At 40.6% G+C, this 16,079-nt stretch overlaps 1 protein-coding gene across 1 annotated transcript; it reads left to right on the top strand.

The window, feature by feature from the left end:
• The first annotated feature begins 1,051 nt into the window (after positions 1-1,051).
• Positions 1,052-11,802, top strand: nudt4b (nudix (nucleoside diphosphate linked moiety X)-type motif 4b). Its single transcript, XM_070928923.1, has 5 exons — positions 1,052-1,205; positions 8,534-8,644; positions 9,885-9,929; positions 10,315-10,402; positions 11,250-11,802. Exons 1-5 carry the CDS (start codon positions 1,110-1,112, stop codon positions 11,468-11,470), a joined length of 561 nt encoding a protein of 186 aa, XP_070785024.1. The 5' UTR covers positions 1,052-1,109; the 3' UTR covers positions 11,471-11,802.
• The last annotated feature ends 4,277 nt before the right edge of the window (positions 11,803-16,079 follow it).

The following is a 16,079-nucleotide window of genomic DNA, read 5'->3' as shown; positions in this document are numbered from 1 at the left end:
CTTGAGTTTATAACAGGGCTGGTTTTCATTTGTGCATGGCATTAATACTGAGCTGAGCCTGAGGCTTAATAATTTGAAGAGAGGTGAGCCCCCAAGCCTGGTGGGTTATGATTGATGAGTGGGGAGTTTACACATTTGATTTCAGAATTTATTGATAGTTTAATCTTGCACTATCTGTGCATGTGGCAAATAAAGAACCTTTAAATTTTTGTGTTTGTATAGGCTGGTTACAGTATTTTTAGATTTCCCCGGCAGTGTGGATAATGCTTTGAAACAGCACATTCATAATGGGAAAAACGTGTACAGAAAATATATTTTAATAAAGTGAACTGAATAAATAAAACCTTTTTAGGTAACATTTTTAGGTATTATATTTTTGGTGGAGTTCTTGGACTCATTATTTCTAAAATCCTGGCTACAGCCCTGACCAACATGAACAGTTATTATGGACATTGCACCTAGCACAGAACAGTCCTGAATGAAAGATCATTGATTAGTTTTCTCTGTGAACATGCTCATCAGTGTCTGCACACTCTGACACAGTACCAGTCTACTTACTTGTCAAAAATGGTCTCGTGTCCTGCAGCACCAGTCTGGTGGAGATCAGCACAAATTACGCATTTGTTTATTATCACTGTTTTGACCAGAAGTGTGGCTCCACCCACTGAGACCAACCCAACCAATGAGCTCATCCCTGCCTCAGAGGAGTGATCTGTATATCTAAAACTCCACTTTGCCTGTTCATTGTACTGAGTCAGCGGCCATGCGCAAATGGATCCAGAGGAGGGCTGTGCTGTGTAGGCTGGAGTCTACATAAGATCTCTGCCTGCGAGACTGCACTCACACTGACGACTGGAAATCACAAACAGCAGCCGGAGCCTTGACAATTATTACCAGTGCAGGAAAACACAAATCCAGGATAGTGTGACGGGTACCTTGGGATCTCTCCAACAACCCCTCCTCCTCTGATTACTGACCATCTCGGACCACGGATGCAGAGAGCAGCAGCGATGCGGCGGCTCTGCTGTTAACTCGTTGGACCCCCCCCCCTCCCTCCCTCCTCCTCCGTTTTCGCCGGTTCTGTCTAAAGGAGGCATAATAAATCCATAATGAAGCTGAAACCGAATCAGACCAGGACATATGATGGCGAGGGCTTCAAGAAACGAGCAGCATGTCTGTGCTTCAAGAATGAACGTGAAGAAGAGGTAAGAGACTCCGCAGTGTAACATCATGTATTTACTGGACCATATGAACAATATACAGGGGCTGTGCATGACTTTGTGGCCTAGTCATCCCCTGTCTGCACCCAGTCATTCAAACAACACAGGGGTGGTTATGAATAAAATGAACAATAGTCTTTAATAATACATATGGGTTTTGTTTTATGCCGCCTCCTTCTATGTGTAGCTTTAATTGCACTGTTTTTCTGTTTCTCTCAGTGCCACTGTTGTGGTTTGTGTTTCCGTGCTGTTGTTGCTGCTGCTGATGCGCCTTGGGCCATCCAGTTTAGGCTAGTTTGAGGAGCACGTCGAGAAAGGAGGAAAAAAGGCTGTTGTCAAGGTAGCTTCAATTAAGAACAACCAACTAATGGTCATGACGTACAAAATAAAACAGCTGACTGAAGAACCCCATTCGAAACTGCGTCGAGTGAAAGCAAAGCTCTTATTTTGAAGTCAAATTCCCTCTACTTCCTGTTAGCTTCTTGGTATTTTGAGGTAGCTAACACAGAGGGGGCGAGGCGCTCGGTTGCACGTTTCCTTTTAGTAGCGGTGTTAAACATCGGCTTGTGTTGAGGGAAGAGATAAGAATATCGGCCACGAGTGTATTATTAAATACATCTATCAAATGTCGCGTCACTTGACCACATTTAATACCACGACGGGGTAAGCATCCATGACCAGGCAGTGGCCATTCATGAGTGTGCTGCATCCCGCCGGCCTTGTGCGGGCAGCTGCGTAGCAATTATGTGGATGAGGATTTAAAGGGGCCTTCACCATGTAAATAATGAATATGGGGTGACAGACGTATATTGTTGTTGTGTCTTAAAGACTTTTCTCGGTGATATGCAATACAGTAGATCCACTGTATATGCCACCCCAAACCTAATTAAACATACATTAGCTGTGACATTCCCGAGATATTAAGAGCTGGCATAACATATTGTTGGACTTGTGAAGAGAATATTTTACATGCAACATACAGTGAACCATATCAAATACAGATGATAAATCAAATAGTACAAAAATGAAATACTCTTTCTAGTTATGCAGTTTTCTGGCAAAATCCATATCTTAGTATGTTGTTGAGTATGCAGTCTAGATATAACCCTGTTATTTTAAGCACTTTAGGTGGTGTTTTGGGTTACTCACAAGTTATTTGTACATATATTTTTCTCTGGTAAGTTACTGGTTCCCTTGTGGGACTAATAATAGCCATGTAGCCATATCACTAGTAAGTCATGTTTATGTCCAAACATCAGGTCCAAATCTCTTATTATTGTGGCATATTCCTGCGTGTCTAAATTTAGCCCCGTCTTTGGCATAAACAAACTGTTACACAATATACTGTAAAAGCAGCCCAGTCTGGTGTCACTAGACTGGCACAGAGAGGTCTGCCTGATCCCTCCAGTGTTTGGCTGTGCAACACACAGATCTGAAGATGTACACACGCACACACAAGTATACTCACCCATGGGCAGATGTTATGTCATCATTATGTCTGAGTTTAAAGTGTGGGGCTATGAAAGAGATTTTCTAAAATTGGTGCCATGAAATTAGAGATTTTGTCTGCATTTTATATTTGTTGCTATAAAACTTTATACCTCCACTACTGCGCTCTTGTGTAATTTTTCTCAGAACTTGTTTGTACACTGTGATTGTTTTCTTTATAACTTGTAATCACAGGAAAGGACAATCGGAGATTATTGTGACAATAGAAGTGTGTAGGTGTTACCATCACCCTCAGGAATTTCAGGCTTTGACAGGCATGTCTGCTCATGCAATCACTGAGATGACACTGTAAGAGAATCAATCTGGTGCTCTGATTCAGGATTTTGGGTGCTACCAATGTTACTTTTCTGTCTAAAGCAGCTTGAGATATAGGGCTTTGTGTTATCAATACTTTCCTTAAACACAGGCCTACAGACACACAATCAGTTCCTAGACACGGGAGACCCAACTGTGGTGACATAAGAGCCATACATGCTGCTGGACTGTTTTGTTTTGGCGAGGAAAGGGAGAAAGCTGAGCCCTCAGGGTGAGGTGCTCTATGACAGCAATTAAACTCCCAACAGGGGAAAAGGGGAACCTGACAGCGCCGAGGGATGGCAGTGATAGCTGAGTAGGGCACCTGAGTTTAAAAGCCTGTGTGCTAAGAGAGCTCCTTTTTTAATTATTTTACATCATAATAATGCAGTTATAGGTTGTAAAAACCCATTCAGCAGTCCTAGAGATTAAAATTAAAAAATATTCCCAGCACTTTACAAACATTTAAAGTTATTCTAATTGGATATTGTGATATAAATAGGGTCTGTGAAATTGTTTCATCACAGCTTTCTCGTCTGGTTGCTGTGCAGAAATCATCACAATTCAGTCAGAAGTATGGCTCTAAAGCTGCTATATTAATATTAAAATATATTTTTGTATTTATAATGGATGAAATGACAATGATGTGAAAGGAGATGTTCTTAGTGACTAACCTACAGAGATTTATCACCTGACTCTGCAGTTCCCCTCAGCTCTGCGGAGCTTTAATGCGACTTTCAGCTCATTGCTTTGGTTTTCTTGCCTGCAACTTCACTGTTCTGGTTCAACCTCAGTGCTCTCATCAGTGGCGTTTCCACCAACAGCAGACGGCTGTTTTTCTAGCACCAAACAACATACAGACACAGTCAGCAGCTAACTTGTGAACATATTGGAGCATTTAGGAGCTAAAGAGCCGGATATTTCCCTTTGGGAGTTGGTGGAGACCAAAACAGAGCTAAAAGGAGAGTGAATATTGGACTCTCATTCACCAGGAGGCCAGAAACATGACTCCAAATTAATGCTAATGTTGCTTCATATCTGCTGGATGTGCACCATATCAAATTAAAAGGTGATAATATGTCAGTGTTGTGTTCACAGCTTCCACTTCTCCCTAGTGTCCTTTAAGTTAACTGTTGTCTTCATCTTAATTTCTGAAACTTAAAATTGTACCCTTTTGTACCATATTTCGTGATGTAGAAGCTACCTGATGTGTTAGATACTGTATCGGTCAGTATTTGGCAGTGTTGAGCCTTATTGAAATAAACTTTATGTAACGCCATGAGTTCATGCATTATTCAGAGTGAGAGAAATTCTCTGATCGGGAAAACTGTTCTAGCAGCAACCTCCATGTTTATCAGATTGTAACCCAGAGGCTACATATTGAAGGCACTGCAGCAGATTGTAAATAATGTCATGCTGGAAATGGAAGGAGGGGGTTATCAGTGTGAGTGGATGCTTCATCATAAAGTCAGAAATGTAGGCGTTCAGCCTCTCTGTCTTTGCCTCTCCTGCTGTTTGTCTCTGGCAGTCCCTGTTTACAACTCCTCTTATTTGTTGATACCTGTATAATGCAGCGACTATATTACTGTCTTAGCAGTATTGATTCAACCCTTGCACTTATGTACTTGAGTGTCTTAGACTTTCCATCATTCTCTCCTCCCGGCACCCGGCCTGGCCTGGCATTTGGAGCCGTCTTTATTTGACAGCTACAGGCGTTCCTCCTTGGGGAGGAGGAGGAGGAGGTGTTTATGTCCTCCAGAATATCCCTGCCTGCTGTCCCTGTTTGAGGCCATGCCAGAGGATTGACTGTCATAGCCTGTGTTTTTTACTTGTTCTGATATCTCAAATTGAGAAACTGAGTTAAGAATGGCTGATCTTCTTTTTCCTAAATCAGTTACAAGACGGACCTTTGCAATGTCGTGTTGGTTATCCAGGAGTTGAAGCATGTGTAACTTTGTTAGATTGATTTTTGGATAAGAGAACGGTTAGATAAAGCCGCACGAGTCTGACATTTGTCCATAGTGGGTTTCTTTACCCAGAGGAGATTTACTGTAAGTTACCTCAGAATTTGCCCACACCCCTTTTCACACTGTGGGCCCCTGTGAAGTGGTGTGAGTTGCAAAACAGTAAAATGTCACTGGGAAACACTACAGGGGTTTCTCCTTCACCCTGCCCCTCTTTCCAAATATAAGTGGGTTTTCTATGCTCAGAGTTCAGCTGTCAGCTGACTGTTGACCTATCTATCATGACGGTGTGAGTTATTTTGTTTTGTTTTTTCATCACGCTTTTAATTGTAGCTTATGGACTTTAATGCAATGCTGCTTTTCTGTTTGTTGTTATAATTAAAGTTATAGGAAAGTTCAGAATGAGTGAAGTTCTGGGTATAGATCATGTGGTCATCTGAGTCAGTGATACCCAGCTACTTCTACAGTTGCCAAGGGGTACTTGGAAAGATTTGTAGAGTAGCTCAACGGATTTGACAAATGGGGAACTGTGAAAATATATACAGAAATGAAGTCAGCTGTAACACCTGAATGCTAGGTGTTGCGATCGAGAGTGCTTGAAAAGTAGTTGGCAGTTAGCTAAAAGTATAAATGGTTGAAGTAACTAAGAGAAATGAATAAACAGTTCGAATAGTTATCTAAAAGTAGAGGATAAACGGTTGGTCGTTAGCTAAAAGTAATATATAACAGGTAGTTAGCTATCCACTTTTATATGTTTGATAGCGTTAAATAACATCCAGCTTAAAATCAGTTCAACAGAACACATTTGGAACATGATGGGGGCTGTCGAAGGGCTACTTTAGTTCTTCTGACTGGACTGTGGGGGGCCGTCAGTCAAAAAGGTGGAGAAGCACCGTTCTAATTCATCATGACGTTCACATCACTGACAACTAACTGAACCGCAAATACTTGCATTTCAGTGAGTTGACCGAGTTTGTAGAACTTGTCCATGTGACTTGGTGCTTGGAGAGATGAACAGAAGCACGCAGGCTTGATTTTGTTGTGATGACAAATGCCTCTTCTAGCTGAAGTGTCCTTAAAGGCAGCACCAAACCCCTGCTGCTCCCTCTTATGAACGTGTATTCATCTCAGAAGCACGTGTGAAGAAACAAATTCTTAATTACATGCAGTTTGTAATATGTCGATTCAGTGCTCTACATTCCTAAATTCATTAAAACAAAACTAAATGTAGCCTGCACTGTATTCTGAGGGTGGACAAATAAGAGTTCCTCTGGGGCAGCAACCAAAAGATAAAAATGGAACAACCAAAGCAGAAATGCTTTGTCCTCACTGCCCCGGAAGCTCTGTGGCTTTTGTTTTGTATACATCTCACACTGTCGGCTTTGGACACGTTGACACCAGTGATCTCCCCTTAAGCCTTGCTGGCTGCAGCTCATCACACAGATACACACAATCAGCCAGCGGGGGCAGAGAGTTGAAGGGCCCTGAAACCTCTAACACATCCAAAACATAAAGAATGAATTCATTAATTTTGTGAAATGACCCATCCCGCATGGAAGTACATGACACAATAATAGCATGTATGAAAACAGATTTCTCGCAGGTGCCATTCATGAACAAACCCTTGCTGCATATGACACACGTATTTCTAGACAAAACAAACCACAAAAAGGTCCTCTGAATCTTCCACAAAAAAGCCATTTCCATCTTTTTTCTTATTTTTATTAAATACCCCTTTCAGACAAAAGTTCACATCCAGTTTGTTTTAGCTCACCTCATTGGCAAAGGCCAGCCTGTTCATCAAAGAGCTCACTCAAGCAGGTTATGAGGCTCGACCTTTTTACAGTTTGCATTCTACTGAGAAGACGTCATGTTCTGCACCAGCACTGTTTTTGCTGTTAAGTGTAAATGGCCCTTCGTATAACGCGTGTCACTTACTGCACATGATGTAAGACATGCACCTGTTCTATAGGATAAACCCCTCCTTGAACCTTTTCATCTCCAGAAAATGTTTACTGAGCGTGCATTCACTTAAGTCACATCATCATGCTTGACATTCGCACCGTATAGCTACACCCTCCCACCCTTCATCCTAACCTATATCGTCTGGGAATAAGCAGGGGGCTGAGTTGGTCGAACGCTGCACGTGAGGAAGACGGCAGCCGACAGAGCGCTTGTTGTCAAGGCCCCAAGCATGTGCTGTCCAATTGGTTTGGCCCTTTAGAAGATCCTCAGAAAACCTCTGGTGCAGTAGAGGCAGCCACAATCCCATTAGGGAACGTAAGGGAAGCTATACAAAAGCTGAGTTAGGATTAAGTGACAGACTGACTCTTCTGGCAGATTACTGGATATGGTGATCAGATGGGTGGCAGAGGTGGATGTCACCATATGCTGCACAAGCTGCTTAACACAGATTTCTCTCTTTAGTGCATGAATATTTACATTCACTGACTGTTCTGTATTATAAAATAATTAATACAATCACAAGATGTAAGATTCTGAATGCACCTGAATCACAAATACATGAACCACTGACTGACTTTCATTGGCTTTTCTTCTATTGGCTGTTGATATTATTACGACCTGCGTCCTGTCACAGACTGTTTTACTGATTATTGAATTGATCTATGCAAATGTGATAATGTTTACAGCAGGTGTGCTTGTGTCTGTTGTGGTTGCCATACGGATACTGACAGAAACTGCAGACCAAGGCACATCTGATCTGTGCATATCGGTGTACACTGCAACTGTAGTGTAATTCAAGCCGCCGCAGGCAGCTCGGAGGACCTCTGACAAAATTTGAGTGGCTCATGCTTGGTTTACATGCATTGTTTGCTGGGGTCATGTTGTGGTGGAACTGCTTCAACAACGACTTTGATTGAGCTTCATCACCGCGCTGGAAAAATCCCCAAAAATGGTATTTGCAAAGTAGACAGATACTTGAGGCCTCTGAGAAAGAAGAAATCTAAATAGTTGAAAACAGGAGAATGTTTACACCAAAAAATATATAGCAAATGTTTGAGTTTGAGTCAGCTAACTTTTTTCACTCAAACTACTGTTATCCAGGTTTGTGTGTGATATTTTACAATAATTGGAATTACCAATTGAAATTTAAATAGATTAAAGTAGCATTTTTGAGTATGGATCATATATATTCCATTAATTCTGTGTATTTGTTTCACTCGGAAGACCATTTATACCAAATATCATGTCAGGATTAGATATTTAAAGCTATAAGGACTGTGGTGTATTTAAGATCCTATAAGCAACAACAGAGAATAAATAGCGGAGTCATCACTCATCTGCCTGAGTCAAAATGGTCAAGGGTCACGTGAAGTCCTCAGTTTCAGTGGAACAGACTAAGTCAGACCACTGAATAGAGGAAAGAAACCACTGAGGCAAATATGAAGGTAATTTTAATGTACCTCCAAAACTACAGGGTCTTTTTGGTGAGACGTCTTGCTTCCCGTTGATGTGACATGTTTATCTGTGTCTAAAGGGGCACATGAAGACACACAATTCTTAAACTTGTGCTCTCTTTTACAGGTTCTGCTGGTCAGCAGCAGTCGGCACCCGGACCAGTGGATCGTTCCCGGAGGCGGGATGGAGCCAGAAGAAGAGCCATGTGGTGCCGCAGTGCGAGAGGTGTTTGAGGAGGTGAATAAACCTAAGAATTCATTTTAACAAAAAAATGAGTTCTGATAAGAATAAGTTCTGAGATATATATATATATATTTTTTTTTTTTTTTACTGTGATCATAACCTACATCCAAAGACCACCTGTCCATTATATAACAGGTATTCAAAGCAGCATGTAAAGGTGTTCTTCTTGGAATTATCTTTGTTATAAAAGCCAAGGCTGTTCCCAAAACAGGCTGCTGAGGATGTTACACCTGCAATGTTTTGGATAGGGAAAAGGTCTTTCCATTCATTATTATTAGAAATCCTGCAAAATGTCTTGAATACACATCTGTGCATCCGTGACTCGACTCTATCACATCATTACAGTCCATTTCCAGTAAAATAAAACTGGACATGCGTGGTTCAAACAGTTGGCTGCAGCATGTATGCTAAGGGCGAGATTTTTGAAGGGCCACAGTGTCAGTAGCTGGGTGACTGAGGTGTCCAATGGTATTCCAGAGGTCCCTCTGGTTGAGAACCTTGTGTTCCCGGCCACGTCAGCGGTCTAAACTTGGCCCCTCGCTGGATTCCTGTGCATTCACAGACCCTGGACACATCAGTGGGACAGAGTGACACTTGTGAAGTATGCGGAGCGGGAGACTGGAGAAGGGGAAAGGACACGTGTCGTATGTCTTGACAGTAATTTGATTCCTGTGAAGTACATCTGAATTAAAAAAGCAACTGTTAAGTGTTATGAAAGGGACATAATTATATTTCCGTAATAATACTCTACTCAGGATTAGTGCCAGTTTTTTTTTTTCTCCAGGCGAAGGGACATTACTAATGATCGATCGTCATCCAGTCAGTCTTGAACACTACATGGTTCCATATAGATCAATTGACAAAGAGGACGAAAATGAACTCCAAAAATATCCCTGGGCACAGGGATTTATTCTGTAGTTAAGTTCTAAGCGTTTCTGCGTTTGGGTAATTGTTCGTCAAGCATTTCTATATCAAAACAAAGCCTGGGAGCTAACAGTAGAGTTCAGCACATGGAGGCGGACCTGAAGTTCTTTAAAACATTGAAATGTAATACACAATACTCATTGTTTTGACACAGAATATAGTTGATTTGCAATCTGCTTTCCTAATGTTTTTACCCTCCATTCAAAAGGCCACAGCTACTCAAAACTCACAAAGAAGCTGCTGTTTGTTCTTTACGCTGTACTGAAAAACACCAGCTTTTTCTAACGTTTTTACTTCATTTATTCCTCAGGCCGGTGTGAAGGGCAAGCTAGGACGTCTGCTCGGTGTGTTTGAGGTAAGCGTCCAGGTCTTCATCTTACTCAGGCAGTTTATTATATATAATAAAGTGTACTTACAACATTGTGTAATCCTTACCTTTGTATGCCATTAGCACGTAATATGTCACTTTTGTGTAATATTAAATTATGATTAGAATAGTGTTGACAAAAAAATGTAACTCAATGCATATTGAGGCTCCAGCAACTAAAAATCAGAGCACACATCACAACAAAGATGTAAATTGGACAGAAAAAAACCCAGAAAACGGCTAAAGATGCAACTTTCAGTGAATTTATGCAGGTGTGATGACTATCCTGCTACACTTCATATTGTGTTTACGTGTAGTTAGGGTTTTGTATTATCATCAGATATTCAGTTTCCTTTCCTTCTGATCTCTAAAGCAAAACCAGGACCGGAAGCACCGGACGTATGTGTATGTGTTGACGGTCACAGAAACACTGGAGGCCTGGGAAGACTCCGTCAACATAGGTACAGTTTCCCTTCACCTTCTCAAGAATGTCTGCAGGTGCTGTGGTGCATCTTTCTCTGGCTCTGCTGACGACTAGCTCACCTTCTACAATGCACTGTACCTGTTTTATTTATGTGAAGGCCAGTATACTGCATGGAGATTGCATGGGCATGGGCATTGGGGTATGCAGTGACAACAGGTGCCTATAAATCTAGGCCACTGATCTTAGCTGCAGTGGGTCTTAGCTGCAGTATATCACAGCTGTCAGTAGCCTGGACGCCAGTGTCCAGCCTTGCTTTATGTGCTCAGTGAAGAGCATCCTCTACCTGTTACTACGCCTGCTACATTCACTATTTTCTTGTTTGGAAATCTGAAAGAGGTCGCAGCACATGCTCCGTCTATTGTATGCATGCACATTTGTAGGTATATATGTACCTACCTTCAGCTTGCTTTAATTAATCTTGCTGGCCAGACAAACCAATTAGCTGAGGATAGAATTTAAATACATGCTGCCTGTTGTGGTACACAATGTTTCAGTACTGCATCACATTATACTTCTCAGTTTCAGTTATTACAGTGAACCATTTCTTCCTGATATAGAGTAGAAAGAGTAACAAGCTGCAGCTATTAAAGCTTATGACTTCCTTGATCTTTATTGCATTTATACCAGAAGAAATAACTTTGATGCAATGTAAGATCAACCTGTGGAAAAGGCTGTATTAACTAAGAATCTTCTGTATAAAAACACCAAATTGATAGAATCTGTATATTATGGCTCTCTAATTGCTCTATATTTGGGGTTACAAGGAAGACCCAATATAAAAGCTTCCTTTGAACTCATACATTGTGCTCTGTCCCCCTCTGCAGGCCGTAAGCGGGAGTGGTTCACCGTGGACGAGGCCATCAAAGTGCTGCAGAGCCACAAACCCGTCCACGCCGAGTACCTGCGGAGGCTCCAGCTCAGCTGCTCCCCAACCAACGGAAACTCCATCCTCCCGGGCCCACCACCCAACGACAACTACCCCCATTACAGCGCGACCGCCACCACTCCCTCGACGGGCAGCGTGTTGGGCACCTCCTGCAGATAGGACTGCACCTAAACCCTGTGTCCTGCCCAGCGTGGACAGTTCACTGAAAGTCTGTACAGTCTTGCATGAATCTAATGACTTTTTAGAGTTACGGCTCTCTTGTATGTATCATTTCTAGTCTTAGCTGCAGGACACACCAAAGCCATCGCCGGAACTGTGTTAAAGACTCACGGAAGAAGTCTCTGACAGAAAAAACTGTGGATATAGCTATCTCAAGAACACTTTTCTTTTGCTGACGAGCTGGAGCTTGGGAGGAGGAAGCTGCAGCAGACTCTGCTGTCGTGAACGACCTGGTGAAGGAATGCCTTACAGAAACTTTGTATGAATGTCGTATGTGGGTCATTTTTTTTTTATTTTCTTTTAGCAGAATGGATATGCTTTCTAGTCAATAAAAGAGTAATTGACCCCAAAGCACGTCCACATGGGGAATGTTTCCAGACTTAATAATGTTAGTCATCAACCCATGACGATATCAGCATATATCATATTCTGCTACATGAATCTCATTTTTACAAAGACACCTGGGCATTGATATGTTTCAGAGATGTCCTCTATTGCATTTTACACCATGTAATCATTAGTTATTAACATTTTTCTACAGATTAAGTTAATTGGCCTAAAATGGAAAAAGCCGATCATCTCCGTTTAAAAAAGATGGCTGGTGGCATCAGAATAAAAGTAACTAAAGTGAAACCGTTTTAAACTACAACAAAAACAAATGGAAAATGCCACGACAGAAATGGCTTTTGGCCCTGAATGGCAGGGTCAAAGGTCAAAGACACACTCTCTCACAGGACTGTACCAGCTGTCAGTGAGCTGATACCTCAGTAAACTGAAAACTGGATCTGAGTCATGAGGCTGTGCTCGATATCCTTTGACACGACACTACCGGGTTTATAGTTAAACTTCAGCCGATACCTCCGGAGTTTCGAGTCCACTAACCTTGACTGATCCAACAACATATATATATATATATATATCTTTCATCAGCGCTTACTGTTTCCCATGCTGTCCAAGTGAAAGTATTTCATGGTGTAAAGTACATCTTTGCCTTAGGTATTACATGCTGCTAGGGTCAGTTGAGTTCATTTCAACTCTGGTAATTAAAAAAAAAAAAAGAGTGGATTATTTTCAAATCATTTGTATATTTTACTTTAATGAAAACAACTGTGGTTGACTGCTCTACCTTTAAGTTAATGTTTAGCAGTTTTATCACATCTCATGGTGCTGCAAGGCAGTTTGGTAAAACCGACCACCAAATGACATCATTTCCATGTACGATATGATTGTTTTGTCCACCATCTGCAAGTAACTAAGATTACTTGCGCCTAGGGCTGCAACTAACCATTATTTTCATTACGGATTCATCTGTTAATGGTTTGGTCTATAAAATGTAGAAAAATCGATTAATAAACAAATCGTTTCAGCTGTACTTGCTTTCCACAGAGTCTGAAGAGTTTGCTGAGCTCGATCAGGAAAACAGCTTTTACTGGTTCAAAAAATATAAAGTAAATAATTTAATATTTCTGGGTTTTTTTGGTTACTGCCTATACGAGCTCAGTTTTGGGGGCGTCGTGGGGTTCATACCATATAACGTCTGCAACATCTCCCTTCGTTGCATGTCATCCCCTCTTTCTCTCTCTGTGTTTCCTGTCTGCCTCTCAACTATATATTGTCAACTACAACAACTACAACTACATTTTGAACATGAAGACAGAAATCCAAAGAAAAAATGGCTCTAATCAGCAGTTAAAATGTCACATTTCAGATCATTATTTTTTTGCTTATGTAACCGTTCTCACTGAAGAGAGACACCCACTCACTCCTGTGTTGACAGCTGAATGACGACTAGTAACCATACAGAGATTTGTAGATAGCTTTGAAGAAAAACATTGAAAATGTGTTTTTAATCTGAATGAACCTGTAAAATTTCTCTTAATATTTTATATATTTTTTAACAATGTATAAATGGCAGGAAAAGAAAAGAAAACCCACTGAGAACAGTATGTACAGTATATTTGTATCGATGACAATGTGCCACAGGTTTCAGGATGTGAAGGTTGGTCGGGTTGTGTCTTCATATGGCTGGTTGGGTTAATGCATTTTAAATCATGATTTGGTGAAATCAATGTGTTTGTCCATTATGAATGAAGAATTACAATTCAGAGTGAGACGTTCAATGAGACAAAATACAGACAGGATAGAAGCTGAATTCAACTTTAGATTGGCTAAAAAAAATGTAAAGACTGGATCTTCAAAATTTTAGAAAACTAAACTTTTTTCTTTTTTTTTTTTTACAAAATATATGTAGAGCATCTTGCTAATCGACTTCGAGACTGAGTATTAATGAATATAGACATAAATGATGAAATTGGATTTTTATAACATTTTGGGGGAGAAATATACAGTTTTAGAAAATAAAGGCAACAATAAAGATTAGAGGAATGTTTTGGAGGCTTTGGTAAGACAATGAAAATTAGTTTGAATTTTTCATCCACTTATTCCAGCTGTGTTGTAGGAGTAAAAACATATCTCCTCTCGTCGCTTACGCTTCAAAACGCTGGTCTCCTTTCACCTTCTCCATTACAAAGTCTTATCTGCAATATCATAGACTCTGATGCAGTTCAGCCATCATAAACTTTCAGCCTTGTTTGGCAGATAAAATAAGGACTCCAACCACCTCCAACCTCTGTGTGTGTGTGTGTGTGTGTGTGTGTGTGTGTGTGCTCGCGCGCATGCGTGCGTTTGTAAGTGTGTATTGCTGGTTGATGAATGTGAAATATGTGTGATGTGCCAAATTAAAAAAATGTGTTGGTGTTCAGGTGGGAAAACTTTTTGATTAACATACAGATTTTTAGGCTAATGGCTTTGTGAAAAAAAAAATCTTAAACATTGTTTGATTAATTTAATTAATGTAATTTCAGAATATAATCATGTTATAATGTGAAAAGGTGCGTTTTTAGAGATCTGCATCCTTCATTGTTAAAATTATGACTAATGAACCACAGACACTTATTCTTTTCACCCCATACTGTTTTTAAAAAAACACTTAATATAAGACTGCAATCCCAATAACAGAAATTTAACTTAAACCCATTAATCTTAATATTTTGCAGCTCAGTGTCCCCCTAAAACACCTTCTTCTTCCACTTGTTGGAACCTTTGTTTGATGCTGGGTCTATGTTGATCTGTGAATGCTCCTTTTAGAGTTAAAGCATGACCGTAAAAGATAAGAATCCCACACATGAAATGTACGTGATCATGTACAAACATGTAAGGCAGCCTGGACACAAGTGTCGACTCAATAACTTTTGTGGATTTTGGACAGCTTGATTTGCTGTACACATTGTAATGTCACATGGATGTATCCTGAGGATTTTTTTTTATCAAAGCAAACGAAAGATTTGCCACCATTTTGTCATGAATATTATGCACAGAAAAGTTTAATGTGAACGTGATTTGAAGACCTGGACTGGAAAGATTGTTTTTAAGAAAATATTGCATTAAAGGGGGATAATCTTATTGTAACTGTTGTTGAATTTTCATTCTTTCAAAGGCAATATTTACTGTCTATGAGGCAAAATATCATAATTATTACTGTTTGGGAAATGATTCAGTGACTTTGTTTCATGAAGTAGCAAAAGACAAAGAAGGCCCAGCAGTTAATTAGCCATTATGTCAAAACATTTCAAAACATTTGAAGGTTTAGTGACTTAATAGCTTTGGAGTCATGACTAGACCTGACTAGACTGTAACCTGCGATAGCGCCCCAGGGTAAAAATGTGGGCCGCTTCCCACCTCCACCCCCCATTCTTAGTTGGGATTAGCATCTGTAATGTTACATGTTTATTGGCTGACATTTTTGGGTTAGACAATTCACACAGTCTCAAATGACAGGGGCCGTAATACTGCATTCTGACCCTGGGACCAGATTTGCAGGGGCCCCTCTGAAGACTATAATTTCACTCCTTATTCTTAAATGGTGGATGTTCCCAAGCCAAATCTGCTTTTTTATCAAAGTACCACAAACACACTGACCGTGAGCCTTCAGGACAGCTGCACCCAGTAATCCAGCTTTGTTTGGAAGTTAACGTAATTGAACATATTATAATATCTTAACAATAGAACAGAATAGAATAGAAGCTGGTCTTTGTTCTCAACTGGGAAAAAACAGGCCATGCAGTTGCCTGCAGCATGGTGTCGACAACACAAAGAGCCAAATGCAGAGGCCTAAATGAAAACAGACTCTTAAATAACTGTTTTGAATCTATGTGAAATAATCTTTAAAGTTAACTTAAACTACAGCTGTTAGAAAGTGTTTCCCTCTGAAATGCAGTAAAGTAGCAGAAAATGAAAATACTCAAGTACAGTACAATTAAGTCAAAACTGAGTATAGTACTTGGTTACATTCAGCGTAATGTTGAACTGTAACATTAACCGATACCTCCCAGCAGCGACACCTGACACCTCAGGTGCGTCGCCTCTGGCCCCGCCCTCCTCAGTGTCAGGACCCACCTGAATGGGACGACAAAGCAGGACCAGGAACAGTACCTATCCAGTTAAATGAAGCAGCCGATTTAGACTCTTAGCGGATTTGTGTTTGTTCACA

The sequence above is a fragment of the Enoplosus armatus genome, chromosome 22 (genome assembly GCF_043641665.1).
Source record: "Enoplosus armatus isolate fEnoArm2 chromosome 22, fEnoArm2.hap1, whole genome shotgun sequence".
Taxonomy (NCBI): Eukaryota; Metazoa; Chordata; class Actinopteri; order Centrarchiformes; family Enoplosidae; genus Enoplosus; species Enoplosus armatus.
This window is presented reverse-complemented; position numbering and strand designations above follow the sequence as displayed.

Excerpts from the sequence above, each read along its gene's own strand:
- nudt4b (XM_070928923.1), top strand. The coding sequence starts at position 1,110 with ATGAAGCTGAAACCGAATCAGACCAGGACATATGATGGCGAGGGCTTC. Across the intron at positions 1,206-8,533 it reads AGAATGAACGTGAAGAAGAG|GTTCTGCTGGTCAGCAGCAG; the intron begins GTAAGAGACTCC and ends TCTCTTTTACAG. Across the intron at positions 9,930-10,314 it reads GTCTGCTCGGTGTGTTTGAG|CAAAACCAGGACCGGAAGCA; the intron begins GTAAGCGTCCAG and ends TGATCTCTAAAG.